The following is a 16,198-nucleotide window of genomic DNA, read 5'->3' as shown; positions in this document are numbered from 1 at the left end:
AGCACAGAAATTAAATCTACATTAAAATGTTGCATATGTTCCAACAAATGATCCTTTGTTCCTCTACTTACATCCAGGATATCAAGAGAGTCACCAGCTGTATTTCCCAGACACGAATGGATGTATCTACATTAGAAGAAGAGGTCAATAATGCCAATGATATTAATCAACTCTTGGTTCTATTGGCCAATATTCTTCAAATTATTATGGAGCAACCCAATATGAGTGAGAATGGAGATGCAACCGGTAAATATGGACACTTCTTTCAAAAACATTATCTCGCTGATATTTATGTACTTTGTACATAGGGCTGTTTGATATTCTAATTGGATATGTTAGGAGGTTATTTCAGAATAATGACCAGCTAAGCTCATCTGAAAATCAATGCAGGTTTGCCTGAATTTCAAAGCGGCTGAACAGAGACGGATTTATCAGAATTGAATTTCACACAGCAGTCTGCCTGTGATGACACAGATATTCTCTTTGATCTTGCCAATGCATTTTTCAGAACAGTTTTATAATGATTGTCATTGTTTTCCTGCTGATGAAACCGCATATGTTCCTCTTGATCTGGCAATATGTGGTAGCTGCTAAACAGATAAAAATAGAACATGTTGGAAACGTCAAGCATGTCGGTCAATCCAGGAGGGGGGGGGGGGGGGGGGGGGATCCGGCTCAAACCTAGATCAATTCCTTCAGCTGCTGACCAAACTGCGATTTTCTGTTTATACTTCAGATTCTTTAACCATAAATAAATTGTGGGATAATTTATTTATCCCACATAAATAAATTAAATAAACTCTATTGTCACAAGTCGGCTTACATTAACACTGTAATGAAGTTACTGTGGAAAGCCCCAAGTCGCCACATTCTGGCGCCTGTTCGGGTACACAGAGGGAGAATTAAGAATGTCCAAATTACCTAACAGCACGTCTTGTGGGTGGAAACCGGAGCACCCGGAGGAAACCCACGCAGACGCAGGGAGAAAGTGCAGACTCCACACAGACAGTGACCCAAGCTGGGAATTGAACCTGGAACCCTGGTGCTGTGAAGTCACAGTGCTAACCACTGTGCTACCGTGCAGCCACATACCGTTGTGAAGTTACCAATCACTTAACCTTGCAGTTATTTTGCTTATATAAAACTAAGTGATCAATGTACTGTGGGAAATTACAAACCACTTGACCAATGTGTTAATTTTGGCATTGCCACTAAAGGGTGAATAATTTCAAGTTGAAATTATTTCAAATAGTCATTTGGTAGTAAAGAACCTGAGTATTCCTGAAAAAAAGAGACTTTTCAAAATTTACCGGGGGTAGTAAGGCAAAATGTTGCTCCATTAATACTCTATTACTCCATCAATATTGAAGTTCAAAAGTACACAATATTGAATGCCTGGCTCAAAGGTGCCTGAATGGACAGCATTTAGTCAACGCCAATGTCTGATCAAAATAGCTCATAGAACAAAAAAATGGGTTTTATATTTATTCTTTCAGAAAATCCCATGACTGATTTGAGGAATCAGAGACTTGAAAAGCAACAATGCTGCCTGTACACGTTACTGGAACAAGTGAAGGAGAATTTAAATCTAATGGGTGTAAGCAAATTCCAGAACCCTTACAGTCAAATACATGCTGTTGATCAGGTGCAGAAAATGATGCGTTCCCTGCAAAGCGTCCCTCAGATCAAGGATACAACTTATGAAAGGTATTTGTTTGCAGAAATGTAACGTAAAGCTTGGCAGTCCGTGATGACGGTGCTCACAATCGAAAACATGCCTTTAAAATAAATATTTACATCTTTACAAATTTGGGACCTTGGGAATAGAGATGCTTCAGAAGCACAGAAATCTGTAGGCCATTAATTCAGTTGGATAAATGTAAGGTTTAATGGACAAATTTAACGGAACGAATAGATAATTTGAAATACACCCTTCCTAATAGAGAACGCCTTACGATAACATTCAGGTGACACTCCTTGGTAGGCATTCTTTTCAATGTATATCACATTGACCATTAAAGTTAATAGGCATAAAATCGCTAACAAAGATATTAGCAATTTGGCTGATACTCTTTCAGTGTACACCGAGGAGCAATATAGTAGATATTGTACTTCTTAGAACTGCCAATTCACATCAGTCCAAAAAGAAATAATGATGTGGAGATGCCGGCGTTAGACTGGGGTGAGCACAGTAAGAAGTCTTACAACACCAGGTTAAAGTCCAACAGGTTTGTTTCAAACACGAGCTTTCGGAGCGCAGCTCCTTCATTACTTTTTCCACTTTGAGATTCTGGCATTGAGATATGTTATCTGGAGTGCGTCACACAAGATAGATAAAGAACACAATGTGTACCACCACAGTGAAGTAACTCCATGGCAAGAATGTAATAATCAATCAAAGCAACTCTTGTCAAACACGATTGTTAGAGTTTTGATTGATTGTGGGTATCGTAGTGCTTCCAAAGGTAATTACATGACTAAAGATGATGACATTTATGGATTATACCACTGTTATGATATACGGTTATTTGGTCCCGTCTGCTCCAGTATGGGTGCATCTGGGGCTCCCCTGGTCTTTCCAGTTCCCCTGTTAGCAGTAAATGCTTCACCTTGGCTAAAACTGGGTCTTTTTGCGTCCACAACCGAATAATTTGTGCGTCCACTGGTAGGGTGTCCAAAAAATTTAGAGTCATTACTGTCTCCTCTACTTTTGGTATTTGCGGCGGAGTATCCGGGAGGGGAAGTCTGCTCAAAGCATCTGCATTTGCTACTCGCGTTCCCGGTCTGTGCTCCAGAACGTATCTATATGCCGCCAGTAGCAACGCCCAGCGTTGGATTCTAGCTGATGCAATCGGGGGGGTATTGACTTGTCTTCTTTTAATAACCCTAATAACGGCTTATGGTCCGTCACTATAGTGAATTTCCGCCCGTACAGATACTGGTGAAATTGTTTTACTGCAAATATCACCGCCAGTCCTTCCTTCTCGATTTGGGCGTACTTCCTATCAGCCATCGCCAAGGTCCTCGAAGCATAGGCTATTGGCCGTTCTTCCCCATTCCTTCCTCTATGGGCTAAGACGGCTCCTACCCCGTAGGGGGATGCATCACAAGTGACCACCAACTCCTTCCTTGGGTCATAATGCTCTAGGACATTTTCGGGTGACAGCTGTTCCTTAATGTCCCTAAATGCTCAGTTTTGGCGGGTGGACCATTTCCATTCTTGCCCCTATTTTAGTAGCTGGTGGAGGGGTTCTAGGATGGATGCCCTATTTTCAATAAATTTTTCATAATAGGTTACCAACCCTAGAAATGATCGTAGCTCCTGGACCGTGGTGGGAGCTGGGGCTTCTTTTATTGCCCTTACTCTGTCTTCTAATGGGTGTAAGCCTCACTCGTCTACTTTATATCCCAGGTACGTCACTTGTGGGGCCAGAAAAACACATTTTTCTCTCTTAAGCCGTACGCCTGCCTTTGCGAAACGCCTGAGCACTTCCTCCAGGTTCCTTAAGTGTTCCCTGTTTGTCCTACCCGTGATTAAGACATCGTCCAAATAAATCGCCACCTGCAGTAGTCCCTGCAGAATATTTTCCATCGTACGCTGGAATATAGCGCAGGCTGATGACACTCCGAAAGGTAGCCTAGTATAACGAAAAAGGCCCTTCAGTGTGTGGATCGTAGCGAACCTCTGGGAGTCCTTGTCCAGTTTTAACTGCAGGTAGGCGTGGCTCATATCTAGTTTCGTGAACAGAAGCCCACCTGCCAATTTGGAATATAGGTCGTCTATTTTCGGGATCGGGTATTTGTCCGGCAGTGCGTATTTGTTTACTGTCTGTTTGAAATCTCCACAGAGACGTATTGAGCCGTCTGGCTTCAAAATTGGTACCACCGGCGCTGCCCATTCCGAGAACTGTACTGGTCTGATAATGCTATTGCGCTGTAACCTTTCTATTTCGACCTCTACTTTCTTCCTTAACGCGAAAGGTACCGCCCTGGCCTTACAAAATTTCGGAAGGGCTTCTGGGTGCACATGCAAAGTTGCTTTGGCGCCTATGATTTCCCCCAAACCTTCTTGGACCTCCGGGTATTTTTGGAGTACTCCACTCAACTGCCCGCTTCCACTCTGGAAAATTTTCATCCAATCTAATTTTAGGTATTTCAGCCAGTTCCGTCCAATTAAGCTCAGTCCGGAGCCCTCTACTATCGTCAACGGTAATCTGAGCAATTGTTTCTCATATTCCACGGGTATATGAGTCGTGCCTAGAACTTCCAGGGGTACTCCCGTAGGTTTTAAGTTTTGTCGATGTTTTTGTTAGGGTTAGTGGCTGGAGTCCATCTTTGATTTTTTAAAATGCTGCCACTCCCATTACTGATACGGCTGCCCCCATGTCTATTTCCATTATTGTCAGCCGACCGTTCACCCGTGGGGTAATCTTAATAGGTTCTGCTTTCTTCTTCGCAATATTATATAATTGTCCCCCTTTGGAGGAGGATCGGGCATCTAGGTTGTATACTTCCCTGCGTCCTCACCTGCTATTCCTCTTTTGCCACCTCCTTCTAGGGTTTCTGTCGCTGTTACCCCACTCTGTCTGGTGCCAAAAACAGTCCTTCTCAGTTGGGGGAGCCTCAGCCGGTACTTCCCTCTGTCTCCAGTTAGTCCTAGCAGACTTGGGGGCAATTCTGGGGTTTTCCTTTGGTCCTCTATTCCCCAAGCTTTTCCTGAGAGCAGCTATCTGGTAGCTGGACCCGTTGTGGTAGTCGCTCTCACAGGTATCTACCTCCATTGGCGTGCCCTGTAGTTCCTGCGCCCCACTTGCTGTCTTTTCTCGGGACAGTGCGAGCTGTAACGCCTGCCTGCAGTCTAGCTCCGTTTCCGCCAACAGGCGTTTCGGTATTGTGAGGTTGTTTATGCCGCGCACTAACCGGTCCCGAAGCATTTCATTTAGTGTCGGGCCGAACTCACATTTTTCCGCCAGTCTTCTCAGGCGGGTCAAGAAATTTGTGACTGACTCCCTGTCTTCCTGCTTCGCTGTGTAGAATCTGTAACTACGCAAAATGAGAGGTGGTTTTGGGTCGTAGTGCTCTTTTACCAATTCCGTTAATTCTTGGTAAGAATTCGTGTCCGGCGCATCGGGATAAGTTAGACTACGTATAATGGCGAAAGCTGAGGGTCCGCACGCCGACAGCAGAATGACCCATCTCCTTTCGTCTGTAATTACATCATTGGCCCGGAAGAAGTAACACATTCTCTCCACATACTGGGACCAGTCCTCAATAGTCGGGTCGAATGCATCTAATCTCCCAAAAAACGGCATTTTTGAAATAGCTAGGCTTACCCTCCGAGTGCGGCAGCTGGTCTCGCAAGGTTCTTTGTTTACTTCGTTGCCACTTTAATAATTCACAGGAGGCAGGAGTCCCCTCACCACACCAATATTTATTGCCAATAACTAGATACAAGAGCAGCTGCAAACAGTGCTGCTAGCATTCAAGTCAACTTAAGACTGGATCACAAAGCCTACACAGGTGCTAATATGGGCCCCCTCAATGAGCTATAATTGAGGGAGCTCATACTCCAATTGGCCAACCAATAATGCTAATTGGTGGTCATTACAAACAATATGTCCGTATATACAGTAGGCATGGAGAGGACTTCTTACATCACAGTGTGGACAGTACTGCACTCAGTCTCATGTTAACCATTTAGATACCCCATCCTCAGAGTGCACTGTTTATTGACTTGCTCCATATATAAAGGCAGAATGAAGTTCCATGATAGAGGAGGCTTGTAGAATACTGCTAATGATGTATGACAACCCCTCTGTAAAGATATTTCTAGCCTATTTTGTTTATTTACTTTTTTTACTTGCTAATTAAATTCAAAATTTTCTGATCTTGTTCAGTGCGTGTATCAGGAGGTTAAGGTCTGGAATGCAATGCTTGAGAATGTGGCGGAGCCTGATTCTATCATGGCTTTGAAAAGGTATTGGATAGTTACCCTGAAGAGAAGATATTTCCAGGGCAGGTGGGAGGGACTAAAGTAAAGAGTCAGCATGGACACAGGGGACTGAATGGCCTCCTTCTGTGCTGGAGCCATTCTATGATTCATTCTATGAACCCATATGAAGCTAAGTTGGGTAGGTGGAATCGAGGTACTGATCAGTCACAGTCTAATGAAATGGTGGATCAGGCTCGAGGGGCCGAATGGCTTACTCCTATTCATATTCTATTAAAATCACTTAATTTTACTTTTGATCCAAAAATAATTGGTGAAATTTAACAGGAAAAACAGAGTCCATTCGGCATGTCAGGAACAACCCTGCTATCAAATGGGGCTCATTTTTGGCCTCGGCAAGGAATGCCCCATAAGGACCGCACTTACCTTCATAGTACAGGAAGAGATCAGGGAGCCCCAATCCCTCAACCCCTAATGCACCTTCGGACCCCCCCAATGGCCCAACTTACTGGTTAAGGGGTCTTTGAGTCCCCCCTCACCTCACCTCACCTCATAACAGCAGGGCACCCCGGCACTAGTTTCTGACAGGGGCAACCTGGCACCCAAGCACCTTGGTACTTTCACCTGGCACCCTTGAAGTGCGACCTGGGTATCCTGGCAGTGCCAGGGTACCCAGGTGTCAGTGCCACAGTGCCCAGGTGACAGTGCCACAGTGCCCAGGTGACAGTGCCACAGTGCCCAGGTGACAGTGCCACAGTGCCCAGGTGACAGTGCCACAGTGCCCAGGTGACAGTGCCACAGTGCCCAGGTGACAGTGCCACAGTGCCCAGGCGACAGTACCACAGTGCCCAGGTGACAGTGCCACAGTGCCCAGGTGTCAGTGCCACAGTGCCCAGGCGACAGTGCCACAGTGCCCAGGTGTCAGTGCCACAGTGCCCAGGTGACAGTGCCACAGTGCCCAGGTGACAGTGCCACAGTGCCCAGGTGACAGTGCCACAGTGCCCAGGTGACAGTGCCACAGTGCCCAGGTGACAGTGCCAAGGTAGCCGCATGGCAGCTGGAGTGCCAGGGTGTGCAGCTGGAGTTTCCAGATCCTGACCACTTGGGGCCTCCGTTGGCCAGGGAGACCTTCGCAGCTGCCGTTATTCCTGGTCCCGGTTTGTATGGAGCAGTACTAAACGGCGCCATGGCGAGATATCCCAGGCCTGGGCGTTTGTTCTCGGGCCTTGGGAGTATCCGGTGCCAACATATTTAGGTGATCTTAACTGCTCACTTAAATATGCAAATCTGGATCTCACCCAGTGAGGGCAAGATCCAGATCGTGATGTCTCGCGAGATCTCATCCGATCTCCGCAAGGCGTTCCAAGCGTCACAAATCTCACGAGAGGCCTCTCCTGAGATTTAACTGCCTTGTCGTGTCACCGAGTCGGGTGCGTTCAATCGCGCCCAATATCCTTCCTTACAGCCGATTCCAGCTGATATTTTCTCACCCAAATCCATGAAAACAATCATGCCTGAATATCAGAAATGCTGCTTTTGAAAAAAAATCATTCATAACGTTGTGGGCATCAGCAGTTAGGCCAGCATTTATTACCCATCCCTAACTACCCTTGAGAAGGCAGTGGTGAGCTGCCTTCTTGAGCCTCTGCAGTCCATGTGCTGTAGGTAGACCCACAGTGCTGTTAGGGAGGGAGTTCCATTGGCAATGAAGGAACTGCGCTATATTTCCAAGTCAGTGGTTTGGAGGAGAACCTCCCAAGTGGAGGTGCGCCCAGGTATCTACTGCCCTTGTCCTGCTAGATGGTAGGTTTCAAAGGTGCTGTCTAAAGCCTTGGTGAGTTCCTGCAATGCATTTTGTAGATAGTACACTGTCTGTTACTGTGCGTCGGTAGTTGAGGAACAGTTTGCAGATGGGGTGCTAATTAAGCTGGCTGCCTTGTTCTTGATGGTATCAAGCTTCTTGAATGTTGTTGGAACTGCACTCATCCAGGCAAGTGGAGAGTATTCCATCACACTCCTGACTTATGCTCTGTAAATGGTGCACAGGCTTTGGGGAGTCAGAAGTTGAATTATTTGCCGCAAGATTCCTCGCCTCTGACCTGGTCTTATAGCCTCAATGATAACCCCCAAGGTCTTAATAATATAGTGTATAAAGTATAGTATCATGTGACGTTTTCATTTGCAATATCTTAACGACTGAACAAAGTAAAAAACTCAATCTAATTTTTATTTAAAGTAATTTTTTGGACAGAAGTGCTGCAGGGGTATCGAAGGAATTGAACAGAGTGTCTGATCACCCTCCTACCCAAGACTTCAAGACTACACAGAGGTGCTTTAATGGACTGCCATGGTGGTTCGTGTACATTGCCTGGTTTCTGGTGATTGTAACAAGTGCTACATCTGCCTTCTTCACCATCTTGTATGGACTATCGTATGGTAAAGAAAAGTCTATCAAGTGGCTAATCTCCATGGCGACAACATTGTTTCAAAGCGTGTTCGTTTTGCAGCCAGTAAAGGTAATGTATGGACTAGTACAACTCAATTCTCAGGTGCAAATTATACGGTTACTACACAAACTCTGTTAATGTTTTACATATTTATAAATAATTACAACAGCTAGATTTCAGAAGCGACTGTGCCCACATTTGCTAAGGGCCAAACCTAAGTCTGTGATCTTCGAATTGATCATTTCAGAGATGACAGACACGTTTTGCTGTATAATATGTATGTTTCACATCCTTCATTCTATTTTTGTGATGCTGTGAAATGAAGCTAAACAGTCTCCTATCCTGCTGCATCCCAGCTTGGTACAGCAACTGCTCAGTTCAAGATCGCAAGAAACTGCAGAGTGTGGTGAACTCAGCCCAACGCATCACACAAGCTTGCCACCCTCCCATTGATTCTGTCTACACCTCCCACTGCCTCAGGAAGGCAGACAGTATTATCAAGACCCCTCCCACCCAGCATTGCCTTCTTCCAGACCCTCCCATCAGGCAGAAGGTACAGAAGTCTGAAAACCCGCACATCCAGACACAGGAACAGCTTCTTCCCCACACAGCTATAAGACTCCTCAACGACTCCCCCTCTGACTGATCTGTTCCCTGTAAGAACACTATTCACGACATCCTATGCTGCTCTTGCTTATGTATTTGCTTTGTTTGGCCCCTTGTTCCACACTGTAACCAATCACTGTTTGTCGATGTACCATTTGGCAATGTACTCTGTTGATTATTCTTTTTGTCTACTATGTACATACTGTGTACGTTCCCTCGGCCGCAGAAAAATACTTTTCACTATACTTCGGCAATGTGACAATAAATCAAATCAAAATCCTTAATTTTGAAAATTTGTAATGATTAGCTTGAAAAATAGAATTCTGAATTAATTAAGCAACTGAAAATATGTAGTGGCTGTGTTTCAAGACGAGACATTTATGTCTCTAATTGTTTAATTTCTTCATTAACACCTTTTGTTTTGAAGGTTTTCTGTGCTGCTGCCTTTATCGCTTTGTTTGTGAGGAAAGTTGATCACCAACATGTTAACGAAGAAACGTTCCACCTGGAATCAGGTAGATGTGTAGTTCTCTAAAATTGCATAAATTATCACGCATCTTTATAGATGATGGTGGAGCCGGGAGGTGGAACCATATTGGTAATTGTTAAACGTTTAGGGTCTTGCATGAACTATTCTCTTGAATACACCTTTGTGACCCTCCCATATGCAGTCTGAGCATTTTATATTTAGAAGCGTGAGTGATCATTCTGACTGATACGTAACAGTACAAAAGTGTAAGCCAAGACTCTGACAATAATTTCTCCTTATGATCAGATCTGGATTCTTCTGTCTTCCGCATGTGTGCTGCGTTTTAATTTATTTGAATGTTGCCAGAAAAAGCCTTCGATAAGACAGGGGCAGAAATCAATCAATAATCTGCTCCATTTCACAGTGAGTGAAAGTACAGGGCAAATATTATCACCATGTTTGCCCTGCTCACTCAGTCAAACTTCTCATGTGCAAACTTCAGATAATAGATGTATTCCCTGGAGGGAGAGATGTTAAACTGGCAAAAAAAATGACCTATGGAATTTGGTACCAGAAATCAGATATTTGTCTTAAATATACAAAAGTAAAACTTTGAATAAGAAAAGGTTGGGAGCTGATGAGGGAGCGGAGAGATTGGGGGGGGGGGGGGGGGTTCACAGGACATCAAAAGGAGTGGGCAGAATTCTCCATTTGGGAGACTATGGACAGGATTCTCCGTTGCCTAACGGCAAATTCGTAATCACCGATCGGGTGGAGAATCGGCACCGGTTTGCGATTCGCCGCCCCCTCCAAACCGGCATCATCGTGACGCGCGGCGCGTGCAGTCGCAATGCCGTTGGTGCCTCATCGTCTGGCTCACCCACGATGGGCCAAGTTCCCGATGGTGCAAGACACACGTGGCCTAAGCCGGCGTGCCGGCTGTGGACTGTGTCTAGCACTGCCTCACTCGGCCGGGGTCTGTGCCGCCAGCTAGAGGGGCGTCTGCCAGGGCTGGGGGGACTGGTGGAGGATGGCCAGGGAGTGGGCTGCAGGGTCATGGTCGGTGGCTTAGGTTTAGAAGTGCCATGTCGTACGGCGCAACCGGTGTACGTCGTCAGCCGTGCGCATGCGCGACCCGGGACCCAGCGTTTTTCGCAAGGGCGGTGGGTGTTTCAGTCGGCGCCGGTGCTAGCCCCTCACCGGTACCGGAAATGGTGAGGGGTCGGCGCCGAATATCCTGCCATGAAAGTCGACACATTCTATGCTGGCGTCAGCACTTAGTCTCCAGAACGGGGAATCCAGGCCTATGTTTGCCTGCTGGAGATGTGTCGCGAGAGCGCCAATACAGAGACAATCCCCTATCCCTTGCCATGTAAATTTATGCATGATGGGGATTGTGAGGGATTCCCTCGTGAATCTTGCTATTGGCATCATTTTGAGGGGGCGGCTCAATAGTGAGGTTCAGTGGCTGTTCTCTTTCCACCCCCCTGCCATGCGATTCCACCCCCCCCCCCCCCCCCCCCCACCACCATGGGAATTTGTGTGTCACCACCCCCTCCCCATGGTATGAGGGTGACCTGGCCCCGTCACCAGAGACCCCCAATTACAAAGCCCCCACCAGAACTCCACCAATTACAGACCCCACCAGAGATCCCCCCATAAGAGAGACCCCCACCAGAGACCACCCGCCCCCCCAATTACAGTAAGCCGTGAGGTCCAGGGTGTCCCTTGTGGTCTTTGCCGCTCTCTTGTATTATGGGCTGCCTTTTCCTCGGGTACATATAAAGGACATGGTGAGGTGCATGGAGGTGACATGTGTGTGCAAGTCACCTGGCCAAAGAGAACAATGCAGGTGTTGGAGTTTGGTGCGGAGTGGGTGTGAGGGAGATGCAGGCAGGTGGGATTTGATTGGCCTTTATTGGAGTGGGGGTGAGATGTGAGGAGTGAGGGATAGGAATGATGTCAGGGGGAACAGAGGTGGTGATTCACTTGAGCTGCCCTAAGGAGGTCGTTCATCTTCTTGTGGCACTGCGTTCCAGAGTACCTGGTGGGGCTCGCAGCACTGACCAACCCAGCCACCTCCGCCCAGGCCTGGTTCACAATCATGGGCTGGAGCCTCCTACCAAGCCTGGGGAAAAGGGTGTCCTGCTTCTCCTCCGCTGCGTTCAACATTCTCTCGAGGTTGGAGTTAACGGGGGGGGCAGTGGCGGCGTGGGGGGGGGGGGGCGCGGTGGCGGCGTGGGGTGGGCAGTATTCGTCCTGCCATCTTCTTGGCTGGAATGAGAGGGTGTGGGGCATGCTTCGGGGCAGCACGGTAGCATGGTGGTTAGCATAAATGCTTCACAGCTCCAGGGTCCCAGGTTCGATTCCCGGCTGGGTCACTGTCTGTGCGGAGTCTGCACGTCCCCCCCGTGTGTGCGTGGGTTTCCTCCGGGTGCTCCGGTTTCCTCCCACAGTCCAAAGATGTGTGGGTTAGGTGGATTGGCCATGCTAAATTGCCCGTAGTGTCCTAAAAAGTAAGGTTAAGGGGGGGGGGGGGGGGTTGTTGGGTTACGGATATAGGGTGGATACGTGGGTTTGAGTAGGGTGATCATTGCTCGGCACAACATCGAGGGCCGAAGGGACTGTTCTGTGCTGTACTGTTCTATGTTCTATAAGCAGCTCCAGTTTGTCAAGCTTTCCAGTGCCAATTCCAGCCCCAACAAATCGGACACTAGTGGGAATGAGAATTGCTCTTGATTCAGATGGGCAGAGTGCTGGTCCATTACCATGTCCTGAATTGCTCCACTAATAGCGCCCCAAATGGGAACGCAAACTGCATGTAATTCAGTCTCGGCTTCAACACCTAGTCCCCCAAACGGAGGATTTAATCCAAAGTGTTTCTGATAGTAAGGGATCTAGAGCTAAGGAATACAGTTATAAGATCAAATATAAACAACTGAGGGCAGGGAACAAGATAAACTTTTTTACCTCAAAGGGCCTGAGGTTGGGAAATGCAGTGCCAAGAAAATGAGGAAAGAAGAATCATATGGGAACTGAATGGGTACCTGAGATTAGGACGATTATCTTTCAAGGAGGATAAATACCATCATAGAGTGACTGCCATAAATGGATAATTTCCGTGTGATAATTTCTATTTAGTTCTCACATCAATCTGTCATCTTTTTTAAAACAAAATAACGACTAACTCTATCTCCGTTATCTGCCCAGACATTCCACAGTGCTACTGCATTGAATATTATCTTGTACCCTCTCAATACCAGATTAGTTTACTTGTTACACTTAGAATCTATAATAGAGTGAACGGTACATGTAATGTGGATTTGATGACAAATGTCCATTGCTCATTTTGTTCCATTTCCAATTCTTATACATCACTATTCCTGGTATCCACAGAGAAACCTAACAACGCTTTACCGATAGATCGAAATAGTAAAATTTACCAACCACCAACAGTCCAATTTACTGAACAGCTAAAAGAGATGAAAAGAAAAGAGAAGAAAATGTATACCATGATTCAGAAGATTCTGGGTATTTAAATATTATCTTATATTCTTTACTAACTTAGATCCTTAACACAGTCCTAACCACTGCTTTGGACATAGGTTGGGCAGGATTCACCATTCCCGATGGCAATTTGGTAATCGTCGATCGGGCAGAGAATCCCTCCCGACGAGGGGCCGGGCCTGTTTGACGCAGGTTTTGTATCCTCTGGCCCCTCCAAAATGACGTCATCGTTTTGGCGCTGCACACCGTTGGAAAGGTGTTAGCGCGTCACCTGAAGGCCCTCCCCTGATCCTCAGCCCCCGATTCGTGTTCTCACAGCACGGTTAACGTGCGGCCACAGCGGTCAGGAACCCAGTGTGGCGGATGCGGACTGTGTCTAGCGGCGGCACCAGTCAGGCAGGAGCCTTGCTGCTGGCCGGGGGAGGGGGGGGTGGCTTCCGCGACGTCTGGGGGACTGGTGGGGGGTGGCCGGGGGGCACTGTCTGGCAGGTCGTGTCCGCGCATGGCCAGCACCATGTTTTACTGCGCGACCGCTGTGCACATGCATGGACCCGGCCATTCACCAGCCCGTTTTTATCACGAGAGCCGGGAGTTTTAGGCAGCACAGGCTGCTAGCCACTCACTGGTCGCAGGGTCGGTGAGGGGTCGCCGCCAACCTTTTTGACGGAAAACGCCACAGTTGCTCCACACTTAGTCTCAAAAACGGTGAATCCAGCCTCTGGTCTCTAAGACTCTCACAGTTTAAGCTAATTGGGTAGGAATATTAAAGTAAACTATGACCTTTACACATTCGGATGTACTTTTTCCCCTCTCTTTCAGTTCATTTGGCGTTCCTGTCCTTGTTACTAACCATCGCTTACGGAGAGCAAAATCCCAATTCATTCTATTTTAACAGAGCCATTAACCAGACATTCACCCCTTCCTTCAGTGATATCCGAAGCATTGATGACTTTTACATCTGGGCCAACAAGTTGTTATTGCCTACTCTATATGGAAATTATAATGGTAAACATATTCCATTTAACTCTTTCTGATTTGTGAATTAAGCAATTACAATTAATTGGAAACCAGCAGATATTCTGTGGTGATGTTCACAGTTAGTTAGAAGGTTTTGTAAGTACAGGTTGGGGGGGGGGGGGGGGGGTGTGGGGGGGGGTGGGGGGGGGGGGGGTTGTGTGAGGCATTAACCTATCAGCACAAGGACATCCCTGGGATCCGGTTGTTCTGGGATGGTGTTGCAGGGTCTAACAATGTTCTGAAGTAGGCTCTCAGGTCGGGACTACTGTGGGTGATTCAAGGATTGCAGGAACACGGGAGAAGAAAGTTATTGGAATGCTCAGGCAAGTTCCTGGTTCTAGGATCATTTATATTAACAATCTGGAAGAAGTAACTGAGGACATTGTTGCTAAGTTGCAGATGATCCAAAGATCTGTAGAGGGACAAATAGTATTGATGTAGCCTGGGGGGGTGGGGTGGGGGGTGGGGCTTCAGAAGGACTTGGACAGGCTAGGAGAGTGGGCAAAGAAGTGGCAGATGGAATACAATGTGGAAAATGGCCTAATTCTGCTTCTCTATCTTATGGTCTTATTGCAAGGGTTGCCCAGGATCTCAGGATATTGGTGATAGGGTTCATAAGTTCAGAGAGCATTCAGAATTACTGCGGGATCAAGGAAGCACTGGAAATTAACTAGAACGGACAATGAATCCTGACCTTGCTAACGATGCCATATTTGACGACGTTGGGCCTGAACTTCGCTGAGTGGCAGTCAGATTGCCATTCCACGCGTAGTTTCTCACCTGAAAATCCTTTCTTGACCGACCTTGCGATTCAGACCAGAAAGATCTGTGCAGAGCTGTGTGTTCCTCAAGTCTTCAGTTGGAGGCTGCAGAGTTGGACATAACATGCTTTCATTTTTAAGGCACAAATTTGAACTTAAGTTGTGTGATACCATGCACATAATTGGACTTCCTTTTTTATGGTTTTCTTCACTTTACTTTTTGGGGGTTTCTCATGCCATGACTAGAAGGTCAGACATGTAAGATCCTTTCAGATGACCATCAGTACTGCTGAAAACCTAGCAGCAGCATGAGAGCAGCCTGGTGTGATCATTCTTCAGTTTTCTCTTCCTCGCAGTAATGAGCCCCTCTACCTGTGGCCTCCACTTGCATAATTGAGATAGTCAGCAGTTTTAATAGATCAGGATGACCAATAGTTAGTAGGGATTGAAGGGGGATACAAACTAAGTGATTCAACCCCAAGCTTTCATAGGTAGAGATTGTCTTTTTCTTGCGACCTTTATCTTTACGAAATCCCTATTGAAGATCAAAAGCGTACCATTAGAATAATGATAGGTGTGACTTTGTCGCTAGGATTCATTGCTGATGGGTACTCAAAACTACTTGGAAGCTCCCGCATTCGACAATTGAGAGTACAAAAACGCGAGTGTCCTGCAATATTAAAAAATATTGTGAAAATATGTGAAGGCCCATATTCCTTTGATGAGGAGGATATGTCAAACTATGGAGAGAAATGGGCAAGCAACATATCCGTACAGGCCTCAAATCTCAGTTCCATCTGGCAGTACCAAACACAATTACAGGCGTATCCGTCTTGGAGAATTCTTGCTTTATACAGAGGAAGTGGCTATGTGACTGACTTGACTACAGAAAAAGAGAATGCGTCCAGGTAAATTCTGTCAGCATATGCTTTCCAGGAGTGTGTCCATTTACGTTTCGTTCTGAAAACAGCATTGCATTGACTTTATATTCTTACATTTTGTAACACTTCTGATTTATCCTGCAGGATTGTTCAATATTTAGCTGAAAGCAATTGGATAGACAGTTACACCAGAGCAGTCTTTGTGGAGTTCACAGTATATAATGCAAATGTGAATCTATTCGGTGTCACCACACTGGTACTGGAGACAAGTGGTTTAGGTAAGAGCTTGTGGATGTTTGATTGCTGTTCCAGTTGGAACCTGAACGGTAGGATGGGCAAATTACCCTGTCGGCAAACCAGACAAGTTGAAAATAATGTTAAATGGAAACAGCAAATGCTGGAAAAACACAACAGGTCTGGCAGAGAAACAGAGTTAACACGCTCCGTGGGAAGAGTCATGAGGACGTTAACTCTGTTTTGCTCTTCATCACCAGTGTTCCAGTGGCTGCACAGTCTCTACATGATGCACTGTCGAAAGTTCCAAGGTTTCTTCAAAAGTA

At 46.4% G+C, this 16,198-nt stretch overlaps 1 protein-coding gene across 1 annotated transcript in view; it reads left to right on the top strand.

The window, feature by feature from the left end:
* The window catches only part of LOC119970875 (polycystic kidney disease protein 1-like 2), a 137,541-nt gene that overhangs the window by 99,001 nt on the left and 22,342 nt on the right, over window positions 1-16,198 (top strand). Inside the window, exons 22-29 of the mRNA XM_038805984.1 lie at window positions 78-246; window positions 1,497-1,707; window positions 8,187-8,466; window positions 9,431-9,518; window positions 12,869-13,003; window positions 13,799-13,984; window positions 15,350-15,665; window positions 15,783-15,916. Of these exons, the coding sequence (XP_038661912.1) occupies window positions 78-246; window positions 1,497-1,707; window positions 8,187-8,466; window positions 9,431-9,518; window positions 12,869-13,003; window positions 13,799-13,984; window positions 15,350-15,665; window positions 15,783-15,916 (1,519 nt within the window). The remainder of the gene's footprint in view (window positions 1-77; window positions 247-1,496; window positions 1,708-8,186; window positions 8,467-9,430; window positions 9,519-12,868; window positions 13,004-13,798; window positions 13,985-15,349; window positions 15,666-15,782; window positions 15,917-16,198) is intronic.

This window comes from Scyliorhinus canicula, chromosome 9, assembly GCF_902713615.1.
Source record: "Scyliorhinus canicula chromosome 9, sScyCan1.1, whole genome shotgun sequence".
Lineage (NCBI taxonomy): Eukaryota > Metazoa > Chordata > Chondrichthyes > Carcharhiniformes > Scyliorhinidae > Scyliorhinus > Scyliorhinus canicula.
The sequence above is the reverse complement of the archived record's forward strand: the minus strand, read 5'-3'. Positions and strand labels throughout refer to the sequence as shown.